At 41.4% G+C, this 21,539-nt stretch overlaps 1 protein-coding gene across 1 annotated transcript in view; it reads right to left on the bottom strand.

Moving 5' to 3' along the window:
• Positions 1-21,539, bottom strand: part of Pcca (propionyl-CoA carboxylase subunit alpha) — a 278,512-nt gene that overhangs the window by 232,107 nt on the left and 24,866 nt on the right. The window contains exons 2-6 of the mRNA XM_005355699.2: positions 21,373-21,450; positions 18,567-18,614; positions 18,403-18,471; positions 3,503-3,616; positions 1,660-1,713 (exon numbers count right to left, since the gene is read on the bottom strand). Coding sequence (XP_005355756.1) covers positions 1,660-1,713; positions 3,503-3,616; positions 18,403-18,471; positions 18,567-18,614; positions 21,373-21,450 — 363 coding nt within the window. The remainder of the gene's footprint in view (positions 1-1,659; positions 1,714-3,502; positions 3,617-18,402; positions 18,472-18,566; positions 18,615-21,372; positions 21,451-21,539) is intronic.

The raw sequence follows: 21,539 nt of genomic DNA, 5'->3' as shown, positions 1-21,539 counted from the left end.
CATTACAGATGGTTGTGAGACACCATGTGGTTGCTGGGAATTGAACTCAGGACCTTTGGAAGAGCAGGCAATGCTCTTAACCACTGAGCCATCTCTCCAGCCCCGGAATTTCCAACTTCTAAAAGAGCTATAACACATGTATTTGGGGGCTGGGCAGGCCACTGATCTCTGTTGTTCCGGGACAAAAGCAGCCAGAGACAAATATATAAATGAATGGGCATGAGTGGGTTTTAATAAAACTATATTTATAAAAAGCAGGATGCTGCCAGGCAGTGGTGGCGCACGCCTTTAATCTCAGCACTTGGGAGGTAGAGGCAGGCAGATCTCTGTGAGTTCGAGGCCAGCCTGGTCTACAAGAGCTAGTTCCAGGACAGGCTCCAAAGCTTCAGAGAAACCCAGTCTTGAAAATCCAGAAAAAAAATGAAAAAGAAAAGAAAACAAGTCTGCTGGATACTATGGGCCTGTAGGATGAAGATGGATGCCCCAACAGTATAAAATAACTTTGGGTGACTGTACAGGCAGCAAGATGTCTCTGTCATTTTTAGAGTTTTGGAAGTTGCTTATTTCTTGTTTACTTAGGTAATATTATATCCTTCTGGAGTCCTTGACGGAGTTGAAGAATAGGTAGTTATACTTTTCCTTTGTTATGATAAAAGATAAAATAGATATAAATATTGTAATTGTAATTCTTGCTTGATAACTGTTTGTTATATGTAATTTTACCATGTTAAAGTTAAAGCCTTCATTTTTGTTTAAACAGAAAAGGGGAAATGGTGTAGGAGGTCCTTTTGTATTTGTGTTATTTCATTGGTTAAATAAAGAAACTGCCTTGGTCTTTTGCTAGGGCAGAAATTTAGTAGGCGGGAAAGACAAAACTGGAAGCTGGGAAGAAGAGCAGAGTCAGGCAGACGCCATGTTTCTCCTGCCCGAGATGGAATCTGGTTAGGCTCATGCCGGTAAGCCACAGTCAAGTGGCAATACACATTAATGGAGATGGGTTAAACTAATATGTGAGAGTTAGCCAATAAGAGGCTAGAGATAATGGGCCAGGCAGTAATTTAATTAATACAGTTTCTGTGTGGTTATTTCAGGTATAAGCTAGCTGGGAGGTGGGACGCAGCCCACTCTTCTTACTACAGGAGCCAGAGTCACCAGAGGATAAGACGCACAGTGTGGGTTTCAGTGAACAAATCTGGGTCTTCTGCAACAGTGGCATACGCTCTTAACCACCGGGCCTTCTCTCTAGTCCCACATTTAAAATCTGAATTTTTTAATTTTAAAATTCAAAGGTCAAATAGAGTATCAAATTGATTGAAATAAGTGACTTTAATTCTACTTTTTTTTTTTTTTTTTGAGACACAGTTTCTCTGTGTAGCCCTGGCTGTCCTGAAACTAGCAATAGACAGACTGGTCTTGAACTCACAGAGATCCACCTGCCTCTGCCTCCCGAGTGCTGGGACTAAATGTGTGCGCCATCACCACCCAGCTCTTTCCCATTCTTTTAATTACTATCAGGACCTAGATTACAGAATGAAAACATTCACTTTTAACAATTATCAAAGAGTCAGTAAATCAATCAGAATTCTATAGTTCAGGAGTCCATATCTCTACACTGCTTTCTGAAATAGGGCAATCATTTCTGTCTTGTTATAGACTTACCAAACTCCTTGCAAACTCTTTGTTTTCTGACAGGAATCCATAACCTGGGTGTACCTTAGGAATGAAAAGAAAAGGTTCTTGTAACATTATCATGTTGTAAATCTGCCTGAGCCACAGGATACTCAGTATTCTGCATGGTTGAAGGTGACTTCCTCACAGACTGGTTCTATTGCCCTTTTCCTTTGTTCTCTCACCAGGCAGGCCACAATGGCATCTGTGTCTCTGTCCTGACCAGCCGCATTTGTCTACGCTATCCAACAGAAACTCACTTGGCTTTTCCTGCGGCTGGTCCACAGGCTTAGAGAACTTCACAAGGGCAAGTGGGTCACAGAGTTATGATCTACAAACTGTGGACACAATAGATGAAAACCTCCACAATGACAGTTCTCCAGAGCCCACATTTGTCAGGTGCAGTGGCACTCGGGAAACAGAGGCCAGCCTGGTCTACATGGTGAGTCCCAGGACAGCCAGGGCTGTGTAGAGAGACCCTGCCTGAATGAATGAATGAATGAATGAGTGAGTGAGGGCCCAAGCTCTAAACCACACAGTACACCACACCTTATTCCCAATACTAACACTCCTAGAGCCTCTGTCAACCGCACTCAAATGGAGGTCTGCTTCAACTTCTACTTTATTTTTCTTTTGGTATCTATTCTTCCCTCACCCCCAATCTGTGCTTTCTCCCCACAGGCAAGAGCGTACACTCTAGCCCGCGTCCTCATCTCTCCCACTCTCTCACACAGCCAGCCCCAAGCCACACCCGCAGTCAGCGCTGGAGCAATCCCTAGTAAAATACTTCTGCTGAAAGGGTGGACGGGTTCCTGAGGAGCCAGAGGCTGAGCCTGAAACACTTGAGAACCAAGCGGCGTGGGACAGAGTGACTTACACCCTGCCCAATAGGAAGAGACCTTCACTCCATCACTCCATTTGAACAGAGAATGCCGTGTTCTGACAAGCAAGAGTTAAGACATCACAAGTTTTACTTCTGTTAAATGCTAAGACGCTGTAAGCATCCTCAATATGGAGGCGTAGAACAGGGCTTTGTTTAAGCATTTCTTTCTATAGAAACAAGCGGAGCCAGGTGCTGGCTGCTTCCATCCAGCTGTGGCAATAACTCTGTTTTAATATTAAATGTATAGTTGGTCCTCTGGTTAAAAACAAAAATTACTATAGCTGATGTCAGAAATTAGTTTTTTCCTTGGATTCCTCTCCATCCGACCGAAATTGGGGTGGGGGAAAGGATTTACCAGTGTAAGTGATTAGCATTTTGTTGACACTAACAAACTGGGATAATTAGCAAATACACTGTTTTTATTTCTAGCAATGCAAATGAGTGTGGATGATTTTTAAATGATTAAATTGAAATTTAAACAGTCTTTTCAGAACAGGAGGTTGGGATCTTTGGGGGTTTCTTGTTTTTGTTTTTGATGCTCTTATTACACTGAAAGGGTTAATGCTCAGAACTAATTGGGATTTCTTTCTTGCTGGCAAATGTGGAACTGAACTGAAGCCGCTCCCTGGTGTGAGAGCTGAGCCCCGCAGCCACCTGCAGCCGCAGCCACCAGCACTGCCAGATGCTGCGAAGCCTTTGATTTCCAGGAGTGAATCCGGCCACATTTAACGCATGAGACACAAACTACTGCAACAGCATCTCAGTCACTCTCTGGTGTTCTCCAATACACACTCCAGCTCTGCGCTCGCTGCATAGGAAACAGCTGCAGAAGACAGGTTCATTCAGACTCAACAGCATCTCAGTCACTCTCTGGTGTTCTCCAATACACACTCCAGCTCTGCGCTCGCTGCATAGGAAACAGCTGCAGAAGACAGGTTCATTCAGACTCACAGCTTGGGCCCTGGTTTTCCTAATGGCTTCCATGATGGCATCCATGTTGAGGTAGCTTTTACTGGTGGGAGCTGGGCCAACACAGACAGCCTCGTCCGCCATTTTCACATGAACCTAAGGAGACAAATCCTGCGTTAGCAGATGCTCTGTAGAAAAAATTACAACCACCCATAAGCAGACGCAAACACAGTTACGCATGGAAGTGAATTTCTTTGCAAATATGCGCTAAAATAACAACACCGCTACAAAAAAGGCTCAGGGTCTGTATTGGCCGTGACTCCATTAATTCCGCATGCCTCACCCACTGTCTGAGCAAACAATTTCTGTGATACACCTCCCTCCCCTCCTCGGTTCATCCATGCATAAATCTGATATCAAAAACTACCTCACTACATGGAACAGAGAAGCCCCATATTCTAATAGCAGACACATTCATGGCCAGGTCTGGGCAAGCTCCCCAGGAAGTGGGGTAATTAGAGGCACTGAATGGAGGGACGCAGTGAGTGTCCCTGCACAGCATCAGGTCGGCACCAGGCTCAAATTAAAGCCCAGAACTAAAGAGTTCAATATCATAACACGTGAACCAGAAAATTCTGAGAAGCATTTAAATACCCTCACGTTCGAGCTTTGTCCATTTTACATTTAGTCCTAAAAAACAATGACGTGTGTAGTAAGTGCTCAGGCTACTCAAATTCAGGCATGAGCTTTCCACCTTTAAGACAACTCACGCTACAGAATTTTAGTCCGTGTTTTTGCTGAAAGAGAGACTAGGTAGCCGTTCAACAGTGAAAGATAAACTGCTTAATCTCAAGAGAAATCTATTCTCTTTTCATTGAACATACTATGCTTTTGAACTAGAATCTTCTGATAATCTTACAGCTTAAGAAACTCACCATCAGACTATAATCATTTTGAAAGGCAGATACATACAACTAGGTATAAACATTTATGATCCACTTCTTCACTGAGAGAGAAAGGGGAGGATCTCCAGCAGAAAACACTCGGGTGTCTCTAAATCATAATCCTTAGTTCTGAACTAATTTTTAAAAACTACTTTTTGAGATGAGATCTGAAAACTTACAAAGCTGCCTTTTAAAAAGATCAGAATTCAATTCAATAAAATTTTCCAATTAAGTAAAAAATATCATTGCATATTAAATGGTAAATGATAACCGGCTCAAGGAAGTTACAGATCAGTATCTTAATACAAAACACTCAAGGTAGCCTTGCTTGAAAGGGGCTTTTACGTATTCCTTCATTTAAAGCAGGCTCTCTCCCTTTGCTTATCGCTGCTTGTTCTCACCCTCATGTTTCTCTACTGCTCTCAGACCATTTCAGATCCTGATATTATAACTTTGTTGTTGTCATTAAGGCCTTTTGTTTGTTTTTTGTAAAGGAAAAATACTTACTGATCCTTTAGAAAGAACACGTTAGCCAACTGAGGGTAGCTGCTGAAGTTAAACATGCACTTACTACTTTATATCACATATTTCTCTCATCACGTACTGAGTCTTCCCTGGGCACTCACGCTGGATGACCCTCCTTTAATCTGAACTCTCACAAATACTGGCACTGAATCACACTTGACCTAAGAACCTCATTTTAATGTCTTCACCAGCTATGTTCTTATGACATGTATCCCTTCTACAAATCTTGATAGACAAGAGAAAGACTGTGTCTTAAATTCTCTTTTAAATCTCCTAATAAGTTATGTGCTAAAAGTTCAGAATGGGAATAAATTGAATAACCTGAATTATTAAATGGTAAAGCTATTGTCTTTGAAGGAAAAAAGGAAAATGCCACAACAATAAGTCATTGTCTTTGCAGTCAAAGACTAGGTACACCCAAAGAATACCATCTCAGCCTGAAAAATGGGTCTAGAAAGTGGCATGCATATGGTGGAAAGGAAATTAAAAAATACACATGTGCCACAAATTTCTATAATAAACACACACAAATAAGGGAAATTGGGGGCTCTGATGGCACTCTGACTCCCTGAATCGTCTTGTCTTCACCTTCCATGATGTTGCATACATAACCTTCCTTTTCTGTTATTCTTTGCCATAATAGACATGGGTCTGTGCATTTCACAGACCCCTGGTAAACATACCGAGGACAAGCTCTGAGTCTAATACAATGTAAATGAATGGCACCACTCCCCCCAAAGCTGTGATCTGACCTCCATCCACACTAGGACACACTCATACACCCACATTGAAAGGACTAGCCATGTAGCTCAGTTTGTTCTGTGCCCACACTAAACCCTGGGTTAGGTCCCCAGCACTGCACAAGCTGGGCATAATGGCACATGCTTATAGTCCCAGCACTTGAAAGGCAGAGACAGCAGGGTCAGAAGTTTAAGGTCATCCTGTGCTATATAGTGAAGGCAAGGGCAATCTGAGATATATGTGACTATGTCTCGAAAACAAAAAGAGAAGAGGAAAAATGTTAAGTGCTCCGTCAGCTTTCTATAAATTACCATAAATGATACCTGAGGTGAATCCGCTTCAGAAGAGGAAAGGATAACCGAGGCTCACGATTTTGGAAGCTTCAATCTATGATCGACGGGCCCACTACTTTGTGTCTGTGGCGGGATATATGGCGGGGAGTATATCATGAAACTAATTGTTATCTCCTGGCCAGGACTGAAAGAAGAAAGGAAAAGAAGGGGCTAGGGAGTATTCCTCCCTTAATGACAGATCCCCAGTGACAGGAAAACCTCCCACCAGGTCCCACCTCTGAAAAGTTTCTACACCCTTAGAACAGTTCCAAGTGGATGAACCCTTCTCATCAGTTCCTTTGAGAACACTTCCAGTCCAAACCATAGCAATATCTGACATACAGAACATCCTAGCTTAACTTCTTATAAACTAGGGAGTGTTGGTTCTTTTCCCTCCTGGTTTCAGAACTAATCGAAGCTCCGGTTTCTGCCACTATCAAGTATCAAAGGAGGGGGGAAAAAGGCTCATCCTACATACAACAAGCCAGGAAAACATCCGAATTCAGAATCAGAATGATGGTCTCTACTGAATCTGAATTGCTTTTACAAAACTGTGAAATCAAAGTGTGTAAGACAACTATGAGATGCCAAGGGCCATGTACACACAGAACCTTACAAGTGGTTTGTGTAGTTTTGAAACCGAATCCCCTTACTGCTCAGAAAGCATTCCAGCTGAGCCATATCAGTAGAGCCTCGGGATCTAGAACACTTAATTACAACAGTTCATGGAAGATGCTTGCCTAGATTTAATTATAAAGGCTCCTTTATTCGATACCTAATATCCATTTGGGGAATAGGGCATAGGCTGAGAATCACTCTATGATTGACTCACAGAAGAACTCAACACTCAGTTGTCAACAGAATAAAATACTCTCAATACTGTTTTACCCCAACTTAACACTTCCTTCTAGATACATGAGGTTCTTCCTTTTAGAAAGCCTGTGCACAGAGACACGCTCTCCTGCCCCAGCTCCTCTGAGGGCTTAGCACAGACACAGCTCTCCTGCCCCAGCTCCTCTAAACTCTTCATACTATGAGCTTCATTCAGATTTAGCATCAGATGCAAGTCTGCCATAACTATCTCCAGACAACTATACTTCTCCTTTGCTGCTCCAGCCAGGCATCCAGCATGAGGGCCACTGAGAAGCAGCATGGATAGGCAGAAAGGGAACTGAGCAACTAGAGATCAGGGGAGTCAAGTCCAAAGGGGCAAAGCACACACACTAGCCCTCGTTACAAGTGTAATTCCAAATGCACAGCTTTTACAAACTGATCTTTGATACTGAGAAAAACACTATCGCGTGATCGGCCATTTCTCTGGTCTTCACAGACTTGTGTACAATGCAGCATGAACGAGGGCTGGCACAGTGAGCTGACACCTGAAAAGCTTCTGCTTCAAATGCACAGCAACGAATAAAGTCTACAGAAAGCAGGATGGCGGATGAGCAGAAGAAAATGGCAAATGGAATCAAAATAAGAAAATCACATAACCATGAGCAAAGCTAGCCAACTATAAGCAGCTTCTTCTGCCAAAGGCGAGAGGCGGGTCCCTTAGGATGTTGGAAAGAGCAACAGGCTAAAGTGGAGCTGCCCACTGTTTCGGCTCCTACAGCGATTGGAGTCAAAAAGCAGAAGCAATTTTTGTGACTGTTTGCCACATATGTCCACAACCGTGATCCTAAGCTCCAGGCCAGGATCTGCAGAGCACAACGCCAACTGTGGCCACTAGGGCACTGCTTCTCAGAGAACTGAGTGTGTTGTTTCCTTAACCATCTTGGGGGTTTAGGGGAAGGGGCAGGGGACAGAGCAAGGATGAGAGAAAAACCAGGAAAGAGGAAAACAAAGAACAGGAAGCAAGGGGTGGGGAGGTGATGAAAGGGGGTGTTTTAAACCTTCACTACAAATAAAGCCCAGAAACCAAAATTCCAGACCACACTGCAGACTAAGAAAACCACTAAGAAATTCAGCAACAAATAATAAGACTAAGAAATTCATCAACAAATAAAATAGTCCAAAAGAAACTAATTTTGCCAGTCTGGCAAACTTTCAAACACATTAATTTTTCATGAGTGAAAGTCTAAACATTGTTATTTCTATACATCTCTCCAGATTGTCATGTAAACTTTTTACTTTGATACTGAGACACTGCTGGATTTCCTGACGTCCAAGCATCCCTGTTAATATTCATTGCCCATTGCTTAGTGCACAAAGCCCTAGGCCGGGGCCAGCAGGCTGGCTCCCCTCCTGAAGGATAGACCACGCCCTGGCCTCTGTCAAGGCCAGCCCCACCCAACTCCTTGACCTGTGACTCAAAGCTCCTACTTCTTGCTTTTCTCTTCTCTTCTCCTCTGCCACTAAGCCTCCGTAAAGAAACCCCTGTGGTTATAAGAGGCAGTCAGATAGCCCAAAATGATTTTCCAGTCTCAGAACTCTGTGCCACACAGGTAATACGATGCAATGGTGACTTGGAGCATAAAGGTACCCCAGGACCCACATGACAGAAAGAAAGAAATGACTCCCCCAAGTTGTCCTCTGACCTACACATACACACACACACTCTCTTTCTCTCTCTCTCTCTCTCTCTCTCTCTCTCTCTCTCTCTCTCTCTCTCTCAAAAAAAAAACATAAAATTAAAATGCTTAAATAATCACAGTTAAGAACTGAACATCTTTAGGACTTCCTACATCTACCAGGCCTTTCTTCCTTGACAAGCCTTATTAGGGTCAAACAATGGTTACTAGTGAATGAGGTTTTAAACACCTCACAAAGGAAATAACAACCAAGTGAAGGGACATGACTAGATGATAAAACATTTCAGCATAAGGACCTGATCATTAATAAGCAATGAGAAACCAAAGACAGAGTAGTGATCATCATCTTAGGTCCTCTATTTTTTGTTTCCGCAATAGCATGCAAATATCAGAAACCTGACAGTTACATCTGGGTCGTTCCGATTTGAAATAGTTTCCAGGCGTCTGAGTAGAGATATTGGACAAGCAACAGAGAACTGAAGGCATAGCTGGGTAGTGGGGCGCTTCTTTCACATGTGCCAGGCCTCGGGTCTGGTCCCTAGCACAAAAGGGATCAGGGAAGCAGAGAAGAAGTGTCCCATAAATATAGCACAATAGTTACATCTTCTTACCCTACACATCTCTCCTGCTGGAGAACACCATGAGAGCAAAAAACAGGTTCTTCCTGGTCACTCTTCACACTCAGCCCCAAAAATACACTAATTAAAAAAACCTAACCTTCAGGGGTCAGTAATGGCATGAACCTTAATCCCAGCACTCAGGAGGCAAGGGCAGGTTCAAGGCTACCCTAATCCACAGATCAAGTTCCAGGACAGCCAGAGATGCACAGAGAAACCCTGTCTCAGAGAGAAAAAAAAAAACACAACCTTCAAAATAATGAGCTGTACTTTCTTTGTAAGGAGGAAGGGACTTTTCACATAGTATTGAACACAGTGGGCTAGACTGGAAGGAGGGGGCCACTGAAAAGCAACAAGGAATCTGAAAGTAGCTCCACAGCTTACCAAAGGGATAGTCCTTGGCAGCTCATTGCATCCCTGCAGCACTGGACCCAAACTAAATCCAATGCACTGCATAATTCTGTACATTTCTATCTAGCACACTACAGACACCAAGTGATAAACATAGTATTGAATTTCTATTGTCAACTTGATCACATTAATAAACACCTTTGGGTGCATCTGTGAGGGAAAACCACTGAGGCTGAAGGAAGACAGCCGGATGTGAGTAACACCACCCCATGGACTGAATAGAAAGAGAAAAGAACTCTGAGAGCTGACATTCCCCTTCTCAGTTTTCCAATTGGTAGCAGGAAGGAAGGAAGGAAGGAAGGAAGGAAGGAAGGAAGGAAGGAAGGAAGGAAGGTAGGAAGGAAGGGAGAGAAAGAGAAAAAAGCCACTCCCACTAACATGCTGCCCACTCCATGATGGACCGTGTCTGTCTGAACTGTGAGCCAAGATGAAACCTTCTTCTCTGAAGTTGCCTTGGGCCAGAAACTTGGACACAGGACTGAGGAAGGAAGCTAACACAGCATACATACAATGATACTGAAACAGACTGCCGCCACATACACACTGCCCTACAAACACGGGAGCATCACGGCAAAGACACGCTGTGCTTTCTAATATTGGAGTACTTTTTCCAAGAGGTAGTACTTCCAGTCCTCCTTAAATAGATACTCAGAGAAAAATGAATCCACGATTCAGTACTATTTCACATCACAAGGTATAACAACATTAAAATAAATATGTTTATTTTAAATATGTCATTCAAATTCACTGTGTTGTGTATATTTCTAGGGATCAAACTCAGGGTGTCTTGTTCTAGTTAGGCAAACCCAACCACTGAGTCACTTCCCAGCTCCCACTTCTTTTGACCTGCAGAAAGTGCTTTTGGAAATCTGCCTTTTATAATAATGGGAGGGTTTGTCCCAAGACCTTCTTAACTTTTTATTAACAAGAATTTCTGCTGCTAAAGCACTGGTATAACAAACAGAAGAGCAAGGCTGGTGCCCTGCTGGGCTATGGAGTTGCAACTTTGCTGTTCGGGTTATAGGATAATAACAGGAATAATAATCTTGTCTTTTTATATATACTGAAAATTTAGGAACAAACGAGTAAAATGTTGTAAGTCTCTCTTTGTTTTGTTTATTTAAAATCTGGTGAGCTCAGGACATGTTGTTCTCCCTCCAAGAGCATTTGCTGAGCATTTGTGAAGCCTTGGGTTCAGCTTCCAGCACGAGAAAGAAGAGATGCTGAAATGTTCTGTGAGATGACCAGGTACATAAATATATAAACACATCTAATAATCCATATGTGAAGATATTAATACCAAGGTCCTTCTCCTGCCCAACTCCTGAATAAAGTCACAGCCCTTCTTCACCCGATGACTGGTTGGCCCTTCACGCCAGGGGGTTTAAGCCATCAACCATCTAAGCTGCTGTGCTGGGTTGTGACAATTTAGTCTGCTAAGCTCACGGCTCCCAAGGGAGAGAGTTGGTTGTAAGTTTGACTTCTGTTGCTGCTGACCACTATCTATGGACTTTAATAACCACAGCCCACAGGATAACACTTCGTTAGCCATAATGTTGCCTTAATTATGTTAATAAATAAAGGGCACAGTTTGGTACAAAGTTTTATTAAATTTGCCAGTGTTGAAAATTTTTGAAAGACTGTGTGTTCATCTGTACAGCGTCACTATAAATTTGTCTACAGATAGATACAGCTTGCTTATGGACTTACACTGCATTTCAATTTATTTTCTAAAGGAGCTCAATTTATTAGCTCCATTTCCTCAAAATCTGTACATTTCTAACTGATAGTTTCACGACAGATGTCTCTATGCATGCTGGGCACAGAATGGGTTTACCTGGCATAAAGAGACCACCCACCACAGCAAAGGGGGCCCACCCCCATCTGACGCTAGAATGTTTTCATGGCTGAAAAAAATTACTGCTTTGATTTTTTTCATAGCTTCGTGTATTAAATATTAATTGCTCTCTGAAATGCTTGAATTATTTTTCATCTTGAAAAATAAAGACATGTGAATTTTAGTTTTGAACCCAAGTCATTTATGCAGTAGCAAATAAGCCAGAGTACTCATGATGAATCTAAGAGGCTAAGCAACAAAAACAACAAACAAACAAAACACCGTCTTAAGAGCCGGGCGGTGGTGGCGCGCGCCTTTAATCCTAGCACTCAGGAGGCAGAGGCAGGCAGATCTCTGTGAGTTTGAGGCCTGCCTGGTCTACAAGAGCTAGTTCCAGGACAGGAACCAAAAGCTACGGAGAAACTCTGTCTCAAAAAATCCCAAGAACAAACAAAAAAAAAAACAAAAAAAAAAAAAACCACCATCTTAAAAAGAAAAAAACAGAAGAGAAGGCTAAGCAAATTCTTAAAGGACTCTGAAATTAAAGATGTACTCTAGCACATTAAAGGGAGGGGCGGCTACTTTAAAATGCAATCCACAAAGCCAACACAATTGACACAATTCCCTATTTTTATATGCACAAAGCAAATTGAGGTTATTTTGTTGAAAAATAAGAGAGTGATAGCTGAATTCAGCTCACATACATAGTGAATTCAGCAATAATTGTATTTTTTAAATACACAACCTGACAGGCACTATGGTAGATAATAATGAATCAGCATGGGAGCCATTTAATATACTTCTTGATTAACTCATTGCCTGTCCGGTTCGCACAGACATGCTTACATGTCATAATCGTCATAATTCCCATCACCCCCACCGCTAACACTCCAGCACCTTGATTAGTGCGCAGCTCCCAGACGGGCCATTGCTAATGCTGTAACTCTCTTCCGACTCCTGCCACTGTCCTGCAGGATCTCCAATTAAACAGAATGCCTCTGATGAGCCATATTAATGTGAACAAATTCCTGCCAGGGATCCCATCCTATTCCATTTTGCCCCGAAATGTAGAGGAAGTAATTTAGCTAAGCCAAGATAATCAAAACATTTAAAATTGAGAGAGTATAATGTCTCTGCAGAATAAGTTTTTCTAAAGACAATAATAGCAGAAAAGAAAAAAATGTCTAAACATTTCAAATGCATTCTTCTCCTGATTAGTTCTTTATTGAAAGGTCTAGTGTTTCAAATTTGCATAAGTATATACAGTATATTCCTGATCTTAAAAGGAGACTAATGGCTAAGTTTTATGAGAAAAGTGAACAACAAGTTTTTAAGCAACTATGCCATTTAAAAATCCCTTGATTCACTAGACCCAGAGGTCCTAGACTGTAATAATCCCAGCTACTCAGAATGTTGAGGTTGAAGGATCACTTCAGCCCAGAAGCTCAAATACAATAAAACCTCATTCCAAAGTCCTTACTGCCACCCCCTACCAAAAAAATGTTAACAGCCTTCTGACTGATTACCTAAGTGCAAGAACTAAACTAAGTCGATTGAAGCAAGTCCTGCCTCCCCTTCGTGTGCAGCACTAGCGCAGCTTCCAGGGGCTTTCCGATGCAAACTCTTCACTGAAGGATGTCAGTTATAAACATCTGTTTAATACCGATAAATACTCAGAATAATCTTTGGGTCTAAACATTAGGAAGTGTTATGACCTACAAAGTCCAACTGGAAAACATGGATCACAATGGCCAATATCTTAACGTATCCTTTAGTAGTCAAGGCAACTTAAGAATGTATTTCTTACACGGCTGGCAGAATAATCCAGTAAGTAAAGAGACTTGATACCAGTTCTGACGCCCAGAGTTCAGTTCCTACTCCCCACAGGGCAGTGGGAGTAGACTCCTGCAAGGCATCCTCTGATCACACACCTAATATGGTGCTTGCACCAGGACTGGAGAGATGGCTCAGCTGTTAAGCATTGGCTTCTCTTCCAAAGAAGCTGGGTTCAATTCCCAGCAACCACAAAATGGCACTATTGTCTGTATGATTCAAGTCTCGGGAGCTCCAATACCTTTTTGTGGCCCTTGTGGACACCAAGCATACATGTGGTGCAAACATACATGTAGGCAAACAATCATAAATTAATTTAATGTAATAATAAATGTATGTAAAAAGAATATGCTACTTAACTATATCACCTTAGGAATAATACTGGTAGCTCCCAAGCCTGAAATTCTAGCTACTAGAGAGGCTGAGGGCAGGAAATTCTGTGAGTGTCAAGGTTTTCTTGAACAACAGATGAGTTCAAGAAAAAGAAAAAACTCTAACTTTTGCCCAGTTTGAAATGATGAGAAATATTCTGAAATCATCTATAAAGAGGGAAAATGATTGACTGTTACATTTCAATTATATTAATCTTGGTAGATACCTAAAGTAAAACTAGAGATGAGCTAAACCAAGATATAGATATATTACTTCATAATGATATATATTTAAAGAAATGAAAAAAAAAAAGAAGCTATTCCAACAACTTCCTCAAATGGTAAGTGTTCCCCTCAGGTCTCCTACACCACAGCATACATTAATGTACTCCAGTTCCATTTACCTGATCATTACCCTCCGGTTTGTTCAGCTGGAACCAGCATACACTAATTACTCGGGCATCACGATGTCCTATTTGTCCTCCGGTCCTCCCCAGCCAGCAGGGGAGTATTATCAAGGGTGGGCACAAAGAGTGAGGACTCCCTCACTGGACTGTCAATCACCCCTGAGTACTCCCAGGAAACACCACTCCATCTCATTATGGAACCCTAAGGCTGAAACTCAAGCACCCACCAGGAATCACACTTTAAACAGCAGGCTGCTTGGGTAAGATGTAAGTCACCACGAATAGTTTCCTGATTTTAGGGTCCTGTTTCAAAGCTATAAATATCAGATATTGCTCATTTAAATTCAGCATGACTGTACACAAAGCAATAAAATGGGAGTATAGAAAAAATACGGCCAAGTGTTGAAGCACAGAATCATTTTCCTTGTTGAAATGAAGAGTCTTCACCTTTTAAATTTAACCTTGATTAAATCTTTTCGTTCAAAAAAATTAATTTCTAACTTTAGTGGTTTAATAAAAATATTTTATTCCTTTATGTGAAAAAATATTTTGATCTTTTTACTTAAAATACAAAGAATCACTGGAGGCCAGGAGGTGGTGGCGCACGCCTTTAATCCCAGCACTTGGGAGGCAGAGGCTGGTGGATCTCTGTGAGTTCGAGACCAGCCTGGTCTACAAGAGCTAGTTCCAGGACAGGCTCCAAAACCACAGAGAAACCCTGTCTCGAAAAACGAAAAAAAAAAAAAAAAACAAAGAATCACTGGATGCTACCTAAGAGCATCTGGGACAGAAATACGATCGTCTCTAAACGGTTTCCGCACTGCTCACCAACTAAGGAAACTACTAGTCACTACAACAATTAAAAAGTTCTCACCTTCTCGGAACGACCTAAAATCACAGTAAACTAGAAACGAACAGTGCTGACATGTTCCTTCCTTGCCTTGTAAGTTAGCAAAATAGTGATGAAGCCCTCATTAGTACGTCAAGAAATTCTCTCAAAATACCAGAGTAGCCTCTGCTAAGAGCCAGTGTGTTTATGCAGACCTGTCTCCTCTTGTGCTAACGTGAGGCCCTAGCTTACTCCGGCTGTAGAACGTGCTCTCCCTGTCAGCTTTCCTAGGACCCTGCTAGGACAGCAGTTCTCAACCTGTGGGCCAAGATCCCTTTGGGGGTCAAAAAACCCTTTTACAGGGTCACCTAAGACCATCTGAAGACACAGATATTTACATTAAAATTCATATCAAAAGCTAAATTCTAGTTTTTATGGTGGGGTCACAGCATGAGGAACTAACTGTATCGGAGGGTGGCTGTGTTAGGAAGGTTAAGAACCACGGCTCCAGGCCATCCTTCCTCCCAAATTAATGCTCTGTTCAATTTCAAAACAAAAATACTGTGTTCACTAGGGTTTAAAATGAAAAACATACAAAATAACTTAGAAATAATTAGCATTTAAAATGTTCAGTTTTCTGATATAAAATCTGAAGTCCTCCTCATTTAGGTCTTAAAAGTTTGATGTTAAGTTCAAATCACACAGTTTGCAGACTAGAAACTCAAGCTTATTTTGCCTTCATTGTCCACCATTCTGTAGCTCTTGTCTTAGTACATTACCTAGCATGTCTGAAACGCTATTAAGTTGTCATATTAAGGTCTTGAGAATGAGATGACCAACCTCAAAGGATGCATCAAAGAGGTCTCCAGCCCCTCCACATGTGAGCATGTGAGGGCACAGGTAAAAACCTTCATCTCTTTATGAGGGCAATTCCTAAAAATCAGGAAGGAGACCCACACCAACTGCCAAACTTTCCAGGTCCCTTACCTTGACTTTCTAATCTCTACAATTACAAAGCTAATTTTCTGTTGTGTATAAGCCAGCTCATTGATGGTACTGTGTTGGTGCCGTGGTGCCGTTTAAACAGAATAATCAAGCAAGAAAGAAAACAAGACTCAAACATCTAAAATCAGGAATGAAAATGGAGCTATTTCCACACCCCTCACAGAAATAAAACACTAACAAAGAAATACCATAACAACTTCATACCAATGAACTACAAAACAGACGAAGTGGACAGATTCCTAGACCCAAACAAATTCAAATATTGACTAAAAAATAACAACAGAGCATCGGCAGTCAAAGAACAAATACCCTCAGAGAAGCCAGATCCAGGCCTCATAGATGAATCATACAAACACTTAAAGAGTGCCAACGCTTTATACGTGTTCCCTGCAAAACAGAAGACTTTTCAATCCATGAGGCCAAGATAACCAATTTTTTTGTTTTATTTTGTTTTGTTTTTGTTTTTCAAGTTCTCTGTATAGTTCCTGGCTGTCCTGGAACTCACTCTGCAGATCAGGCTGACCTTGAACTCACAGAGATCTACCTGCCTCTGTCTTCCAAATGCAAGAATTAAAGGGGTACTCCACCCCACCCTCCCTAATAAGATATTTTAATACTGACCAAAGATAGGAAAACTACAAAGCGGTGTCCTCCAAACTAACAGACAGTCAACTCAAGGATGTTTCCAGTTAGCTTCTGCCTCACAAAGAAAGCAAGAGAATTTATATAATTCAAATGATAGGTGTTTGGCTAGCAGGCACAAAGCCCTGGGTTTGATCTCCAACATGCAATGAACTTAGAATTGGGGCACATGCCTATAATCTCAACACTTGGGTGTTGGAGACAAGAGAATCAGAAGTACAAGGTTATCTTCAATTACAGAGTCTGAGTACAACCTAGGCTACATGAGATGTTGTAACGAGAGAGAGAGAGAGAGAGAGAGAGAGAGAGAGAGAGAGAGAGAGAGAGAGAGAATTTTGAAGAATATATTGAGCATGAAAGGAGCTAGCTCAGTAATTAAGAGCACTTGCTGCTCTTGCAGAGAACCAAGGTTCAGTTCCCAGCACCCATATCACAGTTCACACCCATCTATAACTCCAGTTCCCGGAATTCTGATGCCATCTACTGTCATGTAGGGGTGATGTGGGATGTCCTTCTGTATATGCCTTGCTTTTATTGGCTAATGAATAAAGTTGTTTTGGCCTATGGCAGGGCAGAATATAGCCAGGCTGGAAGGGATAGAAAGAGAGAGTAGGCGGAGTCAGGGAGACACCAGGTAACTGCCAAAGGAAAAGGAGCTTAGGAACCTTACCGGTAGGCCACAGCCTCGTGGCTATACACAGATTGATAGAAATGGGTTAATTTAAGATGTAAGCACTAGCTAGGAATATGTTAGAGTCATTATTCAAACAGTGTTGTAATTAATACAGTTTCTATGTGATTATTCAGGTCTGTAAGGCGGGGAAAAGAACAAGCAGTCTCTGCCTACATAGAAGCATTGCGTAAACATACATGCAAGCAAATACTAATATATATAAAATAAAATCTTTAAAAAATAATAAAGTAGCAGTTCTCACATCATCTCATTATTACCACATGAGAAATAAAAATTATTACTACTGAAATCATCAAGTTTTCAAAAATTAGCAAGGAATAAGGATCAATTTTTTTTCAAATCAAACTATATATATAAAACCAATTTAACTGCTTTTTATTAGAAGATATTTTGAACACAACCATCAGATGAATTATACAGCTAACATTTATTTTCAGCAAATTAGTTTGCAATTCTTTCATCTAGATTTTTGAAAGGGAAGTTACAATAAGACAGAATGAGTAACAGTTTCGAATAGAACACATTTTAAAACCACTACACTTTAAAGGATCTTTCCACTAAGTTCATTACTAAACTACAAAAGTGACATTATCAAAAACAGAGCAAAAGGACAAAAACCAGTGACGTGAAAGTACAGCTACTCACATCTCAGTCCACGAAGTTCTAACACTCTGCCCTCTTTTCCCATGGGATTTCTTCCTACTCAAAGTTCATTGCTGCTAGAAAAGGCCTGCTGTGTTAAAGACGCCACCTAAAATTACACTCCATCCACCGCTTTACGCCATACCTCCTTTTGTTCAGATCCAATTAGCATCGGCCTATCTCTCATTTATCAAACTTTCTGCTGAACGCATTAGTGCCTTTAGGAAAGATTAGACAACGGCAGCATTCCCTCAGCGATCCTGGAACTATGCTGGGAGATGTTCATAAGTGGGCACTGTGCAAACAGCCCATCCATCTGCCAACTGTCTTGTGCTTGGTTTTAATCTATTTGCTGACCAGCAGTAAGCCTGGCCACCTTGGTCTGCAGCTTGAGGGGGGCAGGGACAGTTAAGACATTATAATACTTCCATTGTGTTTGTGTTGACAGTGAACAACTAAATAGTTTTTAAAATCGAATACATCTTTTGCAAGTGAAGGAAAAATAAAGCAAATATCCTTTCATTTCTAGCCTGATGGAACCAAATTAAGTCCTGCCTGAAACTAAGTAAAAATATACTCACAGAATTGGCGTCAACATCACTGTGAATGGCAACTGTCTTGATGCCCATCTTCTTGCAAGTTTTAATAACCTAGTCAAAACACATCATAAGTTAACCGAGATCTAGATGCAAAGGGGCTTTAATCCATTTCAGAGAAAAATAAAAATAATTCAAATTTTACTCACCCTACATGCAATTTCTCCTCTGTTAGCAATGAGAATTTTATCAAAAGTCTGACACGAGACAAAAAAGAAAACTGTTACTCTTACTTAAAAAAAAAACAAGATTTTCCCACAATTAACAATAAATGTATGTTTCTAGTAAATAATTACTCTCTAGAGTAATACTAAATAATATAAATAATATGTTCATTTACCAGAAATCAATTAAATTCATCTGGTGTTGACTGAGTTTTCTGTCCCACCAGGTCCCACAGCCGTTCAGTTCCAAATAATCACACAGAGGTCTACATTAATTATAAACTGATTGGCCTATCAGTTCAGGCTTCTTATTAACTCTTATAACTTATATTAGCCCATAATACTTGTCTGTGCTAGCAACATGGCTTGGTACCTTTTTCGGCGAGGCAGTCACATCTTGCTTCCTCTGTATCTGAATGATAACTGCAGACTGAATCTTTTCTCTTCCCAGAATTCTCATTGCCCTGCCTATACTTCCTGCCTGGTCACCCTGCCTCTACTTCCTGCCTGGTCGCCCCGCCTATACTTCCCACTTGGCTACTGGCCAATTGGCTTTTCTTTAAAATACAAGTGACAGGGTACAGTCCATTATCCCACAGCAATCTGGTAGGCTCTGGCCCGATAATAACTTGGTTAAAGCATCAATTGACTAGGTTAAATTATTTAAATAACCAAACTATACTGGTTGCCACAGATAAGCATGCCTACTATATTACAAAGTTCTGGATTCAACTCTCAGCACTTGCTGTTTTTACAGAGGACCCAGCCTCAGTTCTCAGCACCCACATGACAGCTCCCAACCATCTATAACTCCAGTGCCAGGGGACCCAACACCCTTTTCTGACTTCCTTGGGCACCAGGCACAAGGTACACATACACACATGCACATAAACACTCATACACATAAAATAAAAATAAAATAGAGTGTATTCTTGTATCTTAGGAAAGACACTGTTTTAGCCTACATTTGGAAAGCCTAAAATCTCCAAACTGGAAAAACTTCAGAAGTCTTGATTTAACACACACGGCTTAGTCTCCTAGGCAGCCTGAGACCATCCTTGCTGCTAAACTGGTAAACTCTTAACTTAATGAAACCTGAGCCAGTCTTGATCACAGAATCCACTCACCCAGGCCTCATATTGTGAGGTCATCTACCTTTCCTTGTTCAAACGGTCACAATAAATTCCCGTTAAACACTACGTATTTCCTAAGAAATGTGGTGCTCTTGAAACAGTCAAGTTTAACCAGCATTACACAGACTGCATCTGGTAGAAGTGTCAGATCACTGCTGTTAGTTACAGGCTAAGCAACCGTTGGCACAAATATGCAGTATAAAGTATTATCAAATCATAAAGACACAGTAAAAGTCCCTCTTACTTCCTGTTCCACAGTGACTCTAAGTCAGTCTGGAGTTGCCCAGGATGGAAACCAACAATTCTGCATGTTCTCCTACCCTGGATTCCCAGGAAGCAGAGCAAAGATCATGGAAGCACCTCCCACTGAAGCCTGAAGGTAAGCACACACTCAAAGAGGGTTAGCGCTAGTGACTGCTATCGAAGGGGTTAAACTCTCCCTCCCTCACAACTGAATTTAGGTTTTAGGTCTCTGAGAAGGGCAAAGCAAGTGTGTCTCCCAACAAAGGGCTGTTTATCCACACTGCCCTTCCATTCTGGGTCTAGGGAGAAAAACACAGAAAGCCTAAGCCAGCCTCACAGTGTCTCAAGGACAAATCCAGCAGCCCCCTCTGAGTCATGTTCAGACTTGCCCAAGCTTGTGCAAGCATGTCTCAAAATGATAAAGACTAAAGCTCAACGAATTAAAAATATACTAATGTAACTGCTGCTGGCTTAACTAACTACGTATGAGATGACCCGACTGTCCCTCGCTGTGTCTGAAAGGAGCCTGCACACTCATCTCAGGGTCGTCACCATTTTGCACAGGTGAACGGCCCTGCAAATGCTGGAATATTAATAAACGCCCTTTGCTTTTACATACTATTTGAGTCTGGGGTCTCGGTCCCCTGCAGCATTTCCTCAGACCCTTACAGTTCTCATTCCCACAGCACTCACGCCAAACTGTCTAAGCAGTAAGAAAACTGTGTAAAAATCAATATTTGCATTTGGCATGTCTTCTATATTCATAAACTGTACAAATTCAATATGGATCATCACATCAATCTTCCAGCCATAAATTTTCTTTTAAATTACACACATAGATGCCTCAAAAACTTTTTTTAATTTATGTATTTTATGTGTATGAATGTTTTCTCTGAATGCATATGTATGTACATGCATGTGTGGGACTGGTACCTGTAGAGGTCAGAGGAGGGTTTCAGATCCCCTGCAAGTGGAGTCACAGATGGTTCCGGGATGTGGGGAACTGAACCCGGGTCCTGTGCAATAGCAACAGGTGCTCCAGACCCTCGGAAATTCTAAAGCACTGAAGATACGCCCTAGTCCCTGCCCCAAAGGCATTCTTCTACTGAAAAAAGGTACTGAGGCACATGGCTAACATAGATCAGAATAATGGGTTAATCAAGATGTGAGAGTTAGCCACTGAGAGGCTAGTGCTAATGGGCCAATCAGCTTATAATTTATGGAGACCTATGTGTGATTTTCTTTGGGGCTAAACAGTTGTGGGAACCAGGCAGGACAGAAAACCCAAACAAGCATACCGTTCATGTTACAATTACAACATCAGTAAAATTCAATCCGTCCACTGAACACGATGTGGCAACAAGAAAGTAAAACTATTCTAACTTAACTCTTGAGAGTGTTTATAAAATACTCACTTTTTCTTGAGGGTCATGTCCCGCAGAACTGAGGCTTCTTGACACCACAAGGTACTGCCGTGAATAGACAGGAGCACGCTATTAAAAAATAGAAAAAAGTAAAAGCAATTAAATTCTTGTGGGTTTTACCTTTTTTCAGAGTACTTCTTTTTTTTTTTTTTTTTTTT

The sequence above is a fragment of the Microtus ochrogaster genome, chromosome 17, assembly GCF_000317375.1.
Source record: "Microtus ochrogaster isolate Prairie Vole_2 chromosome 17, MicOch1.0, whole genome shotgun sequence".
Lineage (NCBI taxonomy): Eukaryota > Metazoa > Chordata > Mammalia > Rodentia > Cricetidae > Microtus > Microtus ochrogaster.
The sequence above is the reverse complement of the archived record's forward strand: the minus strand, read 5'-3'. Positions and strand labels throughout refer to the sequence as shown.